Source organism: Engraulis encrasicolus, unplaced genomic scaffold, assembly GCF_034702125.1.
Source record: "Engraulis encrasicolus isolate BLACKSEA-1 unplaced genomic scaffold, IST_EnEncr_1.0 scaffold_1019_np1212, whole genome shotgun sequence".
NCBI lineage: Eukaryota > Metazoa > Chordata > Actinopteri > Clupeiformes > Engraulidae > Engraulis > Engraulis encrasicolus.
In genome coordinates, this window is record NW_026944481.1 from 1 (window position 1) to 10851 (window position 10851).

The 10851-nt window shown below is 44.9% G+C and overlaps 1 protein-coding gene across 1 annotated transcript; it reads right to left on the bottom strand.

Moving 5' to 3' along the window:
• Positions 1–75: 75 nt before the first annotated feature.
• On the bottom strand, positions 76–10194 carry LOC134441955 (TBC1 domain family member 9-like; the record flags this gene model as incomplete). The annotated part of the gene is made up of 11 exons (XM_063192338.1): positions 76–179; positions 803–871; positions 1377–1469; positions 2422–2487; positions 3194–3434; positions 4104–4172; positions 4468–4566; positions 4685–4814; positions 6957–7242; positions 8764–8881; positions 9946–10194. Coding segments are annotated over 11 exons (1524 nt in total), but the record flags the coding sequence as incomplete, so codon positions are not given.
• Between the last annotated feature and the right edge of the window lie 657 nt (positions 10195–10851).

The following is a 10851-nucleotide window of genomic DNA, read 5'->3' on the forward strand; positions in this document are numbered from 1 at the left end:
GGCTTTTTTTTTAAGCCCATGAACTAATGTCATTAGGTCACAGTGCAGTTTGAGAGGGGGGTGCTGTGGTGGCACCTGATTCAGCTTAGGCAGGTCCTTCATATTCTCCAGCTTGGCCTTGGCTTCCTGGTTCCACAGACGCAGGTAGGTTCTGTAGTCTGGAGTGTGCGTTTTCTTCACTGCTTTGCAAAAAAAAAGAATAACAGTGACAGAATAACAATTTATTACTGATGATAAAAAGTCAAACTGTTTGAGTTCATCAATTTCAATGACAGGTAGTCCTCCTACAACATGTGCTTTTGACAAAGGAGTAGATTTTATAAGAAAGCCAGGCCAAAAGATTGGCTTTAGGCTCTGGTATAGACAATAGAAACTGGGCTGACACGTGCTGCATCAGTGGGAGTGGGATATGGTTGGTGAGTGACTTAACTTCTTAAAAAAGTGTTTTTTGGGGCTTTTCAAGCATTTTATTGGTTTTTTTTCTCAGACGACAGGACAGTGAGGCAGAGACAGGAAGTGATTAGGGAGAGAGACGGGGAGGGCTGGCAAAGGACCCGGGGCTGGGGCAGGAGTCGAACTCGGGTTGGCCGCGTAGCAGATGAGTGTCCTACCTTTTCAGCCAATGCCCATGGGTTTTAGTGACTGATGTAAATGCAAAACGCAAACCATATTTGTTCAAAGTCACATTGAGCAATTAGTCAAGTAAGGTTTGTTTGAGATCACCTTGAAATACATTTTGAGCATCTGATGTAGTAATTGAAACCTTTGTAGTGTGTTGTGTGCATGTACATCTTTACTATACCTTTCTCAGTTTTAAAGGTCACCCTCACAAATCCGTCATCCTTTTCATTCTTGCACTTTGGGCCAAGGCCTTAAGAGTGGAAGGGCACAGTAGACGGTAAAGATCACATTTTAGACAGCCTCATTAACACACTCTCCAGAATGTTAAACGGCTCACTGGTGCTTTTAGAAGCAGTCACAGTCAGGTAGTGCAACCACAGCTAGTGACATAATTGTATAAAATAGTTTTCATTACATTTGTTCCATGTAAATGAAACATTATTAATATAAAATATTACAGTACAATACAATATATAGTATAATATCATATAATATAATATAATATAATATAATATAATATAATATAATATAATATATAATATAATATAATATAATATTAGAAAATGTATCAACTTCACGCAGTAGTGATATTATGGCAATTGTGGTTGTGCCTGATGTCTGTTTCTAAATACGTCAATGACCCAAACATAGATGACAGTGCAGATGGATGACAGACTGCATTGCTGACGTCCAATGCTGAACAAACGCCTCTACCCTCAACCCTGGCCAAATCCTCTATTGCCATGACAACCCACCATGTGATGTCTCCGGCGTGATGTCCTCGAAGAAGTACTGTGTGGCTTCAAACGCTGAATCAGGCTCTTCCTGTTCATGTGTCAACACAATGTCTGAGGAAATGTAGAGAGAGAGAGAGAGAGAGAGAGAGAGAGAGAGAGAGAGAGAGAGAGAGAGAGAGAGAGAGAGAGAGAGAGAGAGAGAGAGAGAGAGAGAAAGAAACACAGAAGGCGGCAGAGAGAGAGAGAAAAAGAAAGAGAAAATAACTTATACCGGAAAAAGCTCCATAGACTAAAACTATGACTCCGCTGAAATGGAGAATATTCTCACACAGCAACATCTACAGTAATTCCCATTAATTCTAATATTCAACATTAAAAAAGGAACAACTATTACTAAATTATTGCAGTTATTTTGGATCAGTGATTACATGTACAGATATTCCCGTTCAGAGGGACACAGGAACAGACCATATGCACATTTGTTTACAGAAATTTCATACATGAGGAATGCTACCATAATTTCAAAGATACACTCTTATCTCGAGTGTGTCTGTGTAAACCGTTCAGGTGCAGTGTACACAGGAATGTTATCTGTACAGACTAATTCTACCCATTATTGGCCCCTAGTGGCTAAATTGAGTCAGAGCAGTAAAGTATCCATACATCGAGCATGGTCATATCAAAATACACAATCACACACACCAGCAGAAACTGCATTACAATGTGATCATGGGATATAATGTTTTGAATGAGAAAATCTAACTCTGTAACATCTATTCAGTTAAGAGATGTGCAGCTTCTGGCATGGAAGAAGAGGCCGTGGGAAATACTACGTATATCATGTATCATGTCAAGTGGGAAACTCACAGCTAGCCTGTCACCAATAAAGCAAGGAACAGAAATAAAAAACAGACCTGAGAGAGAGCAAGAGGCAGGCCCTTTCTGTGCTTGAATCAGGAGTAAACCATTTTATGCATTCTAACATGACCATTCAGACAGACAGACAGAAACACAAACACAAACACAAACACAAACACACAAACACACACTCTCAGTGACTTACCTGGCAGGACGTGCATCTTGTATAGCAGCTTGAGCTTGTCAGTTAGGTCTCCGTGGCAGAGTACACCTGCAAGTACATTGCTCACATTACACACTGGAGTCTCCTCAGGTTTACAGCGCCATAAAGACCTGTAGCATCCATCAAAATCCCTAACAGCAGAGCTAGATGCTATAAAATGGATATAGATGCCATGATGCAACCATTGTGTAGGGGAGCCAAACTGGTTTACGGCTCTTAGCCACACACGCATGCATGAGAATGGGATGGTGTTACCGGTTTTATCTTCATACATCAACATCAACGAGACACTTATAGACCAATAACACTGCCCACTCTCACATCAGCACACAAATGTTAACCTGGCTCTTGGCAGATGCCTGTAGCTCTGCCTCGCTCCAGAGATACAGTATATCTATGAAGGCTGCATTGGAGAAGAGCAAAAGGCATCCTTGTCGCCAATTAAATGTCTTCAAAATTGTTCTCTGCTCAAAATCCTAATGTGGAAATTCAACAACACAGCTGTAATCGCTGTGGTCCACTATTGTCTAAAAGAAACAGTCTATGTCACATCAATGCAATGTGTCTGGTGATCCTGATGAACCAGTTTGATATTCCCTAATGTAGGGCGATGGGAAACGCTTCAAGGTAGCCAAAAATGAAACACCCCTGTAAAATGAAAACTGTGGGGAATTTGATGCACCCTTCCCTTCATTCAAGACATTCAAGGTTATATGGCTGATTCTATGCGTTTGTGTTTTTGTGTGCCACCTACTTAGTCCGCTCACAAACTCGCGGAAGTTGAGGAGCGCGTCAGAGTTCTGGTCGAGGAAGCGGAAGAAGCGCAGGGCCAGCACGTCGGGGTGGGAGCCACAGGCCCAGGGGAAGAGGGCCGCGAACAGGGCCTTGAACTGCTCCAGGTCGATACGGTACTGCTCCAGGTAGGGCAGGCTGGGGTCGTGGCGCGCCGTGGGGTTACTGGTGCCTCCCCAGTAGCAGCTGGTCAGGTGCTCCGTCTGCAGGAGAGTATACATGGGTTTAACATTTTTGTTTTCCCCTGGCTGCGCGACCCTGGCTGCGCACACTCAACCTCTGATTGTTGGAAACCGCTGTCGGAAAATTAGCTCATGTGGTTGGCTGCCAGTGTCTTGCCCCTCCTCACAACACTGTGTTTAGAAACAAGAAAAACCCATGTATAGCATATAGCACGAAGTGGAAATGAGATGAGGAGAGCAGCGACGAGGGAGCACGTATCAAAGGAGAGGAGAAAAAGAGATGCAAAATAAACAGGCGGAAATTAAGGTTAGAAAGGTTAGAAAATGAAACAGGAGTGAAAAGCAAGAGGATATGAATCAAGGAGGGGAACAAGAGAAGACCCAGATAGAAAGAGGAGCAGGGAGGGAAGATACAGAAGGCATTCAAGAGCCACATTTATCTCACTGGTAAGGATGCTGACCAAGCACGTTCAATATACAGTATACACACCCAGCAAATAAGCTGACCCTAGTGATAAAAATCACCACACAAACGCACAGAAAACACCCAATCTGCTAAGCCACAAGGAGCCCTGTGTTTTTTTATGCAGTGAAACTAGAATAATTATGAATGATAATGAAACTAAGAATAATTTTACAAAATATATCACAATAAATTAACCGCTGAATGAGTAAAAGTGTGAAACCAACCTTAAAGAGCACATACAGCTCCTCCAGTTCATCTATGCTGAAGGCCGTCTCAGTCACAATGAGTCTCACCTGCGATACACACAGATACATAGTCAAGCAACACACCGCTACCACACAAGACATCATAAATGGGGTTAAACTGAATTAATACATCGATGAGGTGCATTATACAATAGTAATTAGTATTGCGCAGGTACTAGGAATAGAGACAGATATCTCCAGGAATACCATAAAATATTTTTCCAAAAATTATGTGTGAGTTGTTGTAGTTGTTATGTACAAGTTGTTGCATTTCATCTATCAACATTTTACTTCTTAAATGCCACCATTGAGAACTAAATAAGGGAATATGAAGATACTTTACCACATTGCGTTTGGTTGTGTCCTCGATGGTCTGAATAACCCTCAGCCTCTGTTTGAAGCGCATTTGCTCAATGACATCGGCTCGAATGGAACCAAATTTCTGAGAAAAAAAAGAATACTCAGTCTTCAACAGTGAACGTCTTCAATGTCTTCAATGAACAGAGAATGAAACACATGCACGCGCACACGCACATGCACATGCACATGCACACACCAACCTCGTAGGAGCTTCGGACCAGTTTAAAGATGTCAACTTCAGGGTGGGGCTCCCCATCGTCTGTGAGCAGGGAATGCAGATGAGGAATGGGTGGCAAAGTGCTGTCCTTATTGGTTACGCTGTCCAAATACCTGACAGACAGAGAATAACATATAAACACATACACACGACTAATATCCATTACACGCAGAATAGCACATACAGTAGATGAGAACTCACATCCACATCACTCAAACACACCAACCGTGTGTGGTACAGTAAATTGGATCACATGCATGTTGCAATCTGAAGAAAATCCAGGGGAACAGTGTACGTTTTTAATCCAATTCACTTTCTATTTTTTGGAGCACAAGTGCGGTGTGCAAGCCAACCTGTTCCTAATAGAGTGAAAGTGAAAGCCCATTGGGAAACTCCAACTCCCATTGTCATTGTGAAACAGCACTCCACAGCACAAAAGTGAGCACTGCACACTGCACACAACGAAATTGCATTTATGCCTCACCCGTGCAAGGGGGCAGCCCTCAGTGGCGCCCCATGCGGAGCAGCGCGGTGGGACGGTACCATGCTCAGGGTACCTCAGTCATGGAGGAGGATGGGGGAGAGCACTGGTTGATTACTCCCCCCACCAACCTGGCGGGTCGGGAGTCGAACCGGCAACCTCTGGGATGCAAGTCTGACGCCCTAACCGCTCACCCATGACTGCCCAATTAATAAACTAATATTGTATGGATCACAGTTCATTTACTGTGCATATTTACTATTACATCCCACATTCACAGTGCATTTAATGAGCACATTTACTATCACATCTCACATCATGTCCCCATGGCGTTTCAGCTTGACCTGGCACAGATCTCCCATTGGCTGCCTACCTGCCCAACACAGTCATGGCCTCTCCCATTGGCTCCCTACCTGCCCAACACAGTCATGGCCTCTCCCATTGGCTGCCTACCTGCCCAACACAGTCATGGCTTCTCCCATTGGCTGCCTACCTGCCCAACACAGTCATGGCCTCTCCCATTGGCTCCCTACCTGCCCAACACAGTCATGGCCTCTCCCATTGGCTGCCTACCTGCCCAACACAGTCATGGCTTCTCCCAATAGCCCCATACGACTTTGTTGCTGTCGACCAACATTGACGAAGCACGTGAGCGAGAACTTGTTGTCACGATGTGGGTGTTATTAAATACAACGCATTTAAAGTCGGCCACAAATATGAACGAGACGATGAGCTTGCACCAGTTTGCTCTACTAACAAACCACGTGTGAGGAGTGGGGGGACAGGCAGTGAGGAGGAGCTGAAGTGGGGACCTGCGCAAACTTGTGTAGAGGTGTGAGACAAGACTCATATACACACGTGAGTGAGTTGTTGACCAACCAGTTCATGGGCGCGTGACCTCGGAGGCGTTCTGCAGACAAGCATTGAAGGGGATAAGCAACTGCAGAGGTTGCAAGATCTGACTGCAGTCGCATTCATCCCGCGATAGTTTGACACCATGGGACATGTCACCTTGTCAACGCAACATCACCAAAATTTTAAAGTTTGACAGGAAATCTAACCGTCATGCAACTTTTTGAGCCAGAATGCATTGCTGTCTAAATGCGCATACAGCCATTGCGGTATCTCGATCGCACTTATTGGCTCCCTACCTGCCCAACACAGTCATGGCCTCCCATTCGCTCCCTACCTGCCCAACACAGTCATGGCCTCCCATTCGCTCCCTACCTGCCCAACACAGTCATGGCCTCCCATTCGCTCCCTACCTGCCCAACACGGTCATGGCAGAGCTCTCCCACTGGCTGCCTACCTGCCCAACACGGTCATGGCCTCCTGTTGGCTCCCTACCTGCCCAACACAGTCATGGCCTCCCATTCGCTCCCTACCTGCCCAACACGGTCATGGCAGAGCTCTCCCACTGGCTGCCTACCTGCCCAACACGGTCATGGCCTCCTGTTGGCTCCCTACCTGCCCAACATGGTCATGGCCTCCCATTGGCTGCCTACCTGCCCAACACAGTAATGACCTCCCACTGGCTGCCTACCTGCCCAACACGGTCATGGCCTCCTGTTGGCTCCCTACCTGCCCAACATGGTCATGGCCTCCCATTGGCTGCCTACCTGACCAACACAGTCATGGCCTCCCATTGGCTGCCTACCTGACCAACACAGCCATGGCCTCCCATTGGCTCCCTACCTGCCCAACACAGTCATGGCCTCCCATTCGCTCCCTACCTGCCCAAACGGTCATGGCAGAGCTCCCATTGGCTCCCTACCTGCCCAACACGGTCATGGCCTCCCCGTCGTCCTTGCAGCCCAGCAGCTTGTGGATGTTGGCGTCCAGGACAGACAGCGCCAGCTGGAAGATGACCTTGATGCCCTCGTAGAAGAAGCAGTCGACCACCACCACGGCGCTCTCGAAGGGCATGACGCTGAGGAAGAGGGTAAGGAACCAGGAGAGGGAGATGGTGGAGATGACGCCCAGGTCCTGCATGCAGTCATACAGCTGGGGCACGTACTCCCGGGCCAGCTCCTCAAACACACCCTGGTCTACCAACGCACCTGTGCATACAGGACATGGGGAGGGGGTGGCGGGTTAGAATATAAAATGCACACACAGAATAGGGATCTCTTGCCAACCTGTTGCACACATTTATTATATAGGAATGCGTGTTATAATCAATTTTTCTACAGACATTTTTTTTTGTTTTTTTAGGTTAGGTTTGGTTTGGTTTATTAGAATGCATCGGTTTTTGCCCTTTCCAATGGTAAATGTACTGTATATTGGTTGTGTTGCCCCTTCGGCTACAAATTTAGGTCAAAGCAGCTGCATGAAATTTCTAGCAATTAGAATGTACCTGTTATTTTGAATTCATGATCAATTGTCTCGGCCATGTTTCAGTTTACAAGCAAGTGCCACACAACATTGGAAAGCTTTAGATTGTCCTCTTTCAAATGAAATGTAACATCTGGCACTGTATGGATGGACAGGAGCAGGCATCTCATTTTGCATGCATGGGGCTCACAGAGCTCCTCGGGAGTGACGGGTGATTCTTAATAGCATATCGCCCAGGGAGTGAATCTGAGTAGAACAGCAACTGACTACTACTAATGCCAAAGGTGTCTACATTTTGATTAGTACATTTTGGTCTGTTCTGTGCATAGCTTTGAATAATGCTAAATGTACTGTATTGGAATGTATTGTAATGAATTGTCTATAAATGCGTTCCACAGTTACTTTTCCCAAAGTCAGCCGTGGCAGCTGTGGCCTAGTGGTTAGAGAGTTGGTCTTTCAATCTAGAGGTTGCTGGTTCGAATCCCCCCTGACCTCTCCCTACATCTCCATCCTTGGCTGAAGTCACCTAACCCCACATTGCTCCAGGGACTGTAACCAATACCCTGAAAATGAATAGTTGTAAGTCGCTTTGAATAAATGAAAGCGTCAGCTAAGTGCAATGTAATGTAAAAGTCAAATGGCTTACTTGTTGTTAGCACTTATTTCAGAGAGCAATGACACAATATACTGCTTTTAAACCAAACCTGAAATTGAAAATGAATAGGCCACATTGTAAGTATCGTGGAGGAGAAAGTGTGGTGATCCCAAACATGGAACTAGTCCTTTCCGATTAGGGCTTAACATTCATTCACACATGCTAGCATGTGCAAACGCATGGCGCACACATACATACGCAAACTCATGCAAACTCTTCAAATACATGCTGGCCCATCAGCACGCTACAGTAAGTATGGGATTGTACTGAGATTATCAGAGAGCTTAGAACTACAAACAGAAAGAAACAAGAATGGAGTCTAGTTATTACACATGCTGGGTGTTGGAGTCAATCGTTAAGACATATTGTACATGCATACACACCAGGGGTGGAACTTAAGTTTTTTCCCCACCAGTCACACACACACGCGCACACGCACACATGCACACACACACGCATGGACACACGCACACGCACACGCACACACACAGCAGCTTGACACATGTGCACCAAAACAAAACTAGTTATTATTATTACTATTGTGGATGTATTGCTTAAACAGCATAACACACGCACACATGCACATACATACCAACGACTCTGGTGTTGTAGTAGTCTGGAAGCATTCTTTCGCACAGAGCCACCAGTAGCCAGAAGGCTTCCTCCTCCTTGGCGTAGAGCAGCAGCACCGAGGTCACAATGTTCATGGCCTGAGGAGGGCAAGACAGAGGTCTTAGATCTCTACAAGTGTTGTGTCGTGTCGTGTCGTGTCGTGTCGTGTGATAATGTCTACGGTCACAAACTTCTGATTTGTTCAAACGTCAACATGATTATTTTGAATGGAGACACACACTACCGCTATTGCTCTTACATGCATAAAAGATGCCAATGAGGTAGCCTAGTGTTTCTCAACGGGGTCGGTACAGCCCCCCAGGGGTCGTTGGTGAGCTCTAACGGGGGGCGTTGAGAATGATACAGCTGAGAGGGGGCGATGCTTAGTTCCCATCGAGCGGCATTAGTCCATTTCATTTTTTAATACTAAGGGGGGTGTTATGATGAGGTTAAGGCTTATGATGAGGTTAAGGGGGCGTTGGGAGGCTTGTGATGAGACCAAGGGGACATTTGTTCAAAAAAGGTTGAGAACCACTGGTAGCTTATCTACAGTACATATATTGCAGATTGGAATATTAGGCATTGGTCTGCTGTAGGCTGCATAGGAACTAAACTCAACGCCCTCTTTTTAAACCAGCTTCACAAACTCCTGCTATAATGTAACAAAGAGGACATGAGCAACAGAAAAGAGGAACCCATGTGCTGAGGTTGTCAACAGCTGTGGAGCACACACACTACTGTGGTTATACACTACAGTTAATGACTAAGCATTATGAACACATAGTGGTGTGACAGTTTGTCATGGCGCTTTTTAGAAAGACCAAAAAACACGGTGTACAGAACCATTATTATACTGAAGTGGTGTATGACATTGCTGACAAATTAATACATTAATACAAATACAATACAAATAAAATACATTAATACATTAATACAAATACAAATACTAATACAAATAAAATTGCATGCACACTTCTCAGTGACTGCAGTGTTTAAGATACAGTATGAGCACCTGTTTTGCACGTAGCAGCCAAATATCCATTGTTTTGTTTACGTGTGTGTGTGTGTGTGTGTGTGTGTGTGTGTGTGTGTGTGTGTGTGTGTGTGTGTGTGTGTGTGTGTGTGTGTGTGTGTGTGTGTGCGTGCGTGCGTGCGTGCGTACCTGGCAATAGCCAATGTTGGGGTTCCGGAAAGCGTAGGCCGTGAGGACCCGTCGGAGAGCAGCGATGCCCATCTCGTTCTGGAAGGCGGGGTGCTCAGGCAGGGAGCGGTGCAGGTCCCTCTCGATCTCCTCCGTGGCCAAGTTGTACTTCCCCATGGACTTCTCCACCAAGTCCTCGTAGTAGCCTGGGTGGGTGGCCATCTCATTGATGGCACCTGGGATTAAACACACAGTAACACTTAATAATAACTACCCAAAAAAGATTTATAAACACTTTATTGACATTTAATAATAATTAACATTTACAAATGTTTGTAAATGAGAAAGAATCAAACTACGACTGCACAGTGGAGAGGGAATCAACTTCTACTCTGTGAGTTTTATGCACAAACATACACACACACACACAAATACACATGCACACACAAACACAGACACTTGTTTCATTCAACAATAACAAGATGTCTATCGTTTTCATAATTACACAGAAAACAGATTTCACTTTTTTCATATTCTTAATTATAACAACATATGTTTCCAGTACCATGGCTACAGAAAGAATGTGCAACGTAATTCCTATGGGTCATTTCACGTGAAATCAGACACTTTGGGACCCGACCGACCCGGATTTCAATCATACTTGGTGTGCCTTTTCAGTAGCAAGGTAGCACCCCAGAACTGCATTGGTTTGAATCTGACACTAATATTAAGGGAGAAACAGACTAGGAAAGGTTCACATGTGAGGGTAGGACACTATACATTCAGCCTTGAATATATCAGTCAGTGTTAGTCACAAAAAGATGCCTGTGGTGTTGTTTGAAAGCTCTTTTCTGGCTCTACATATTACACAGTCACCTTGGAATACAACTACTCTCAGAATATGAATTATGATAAATTGAAAAATTA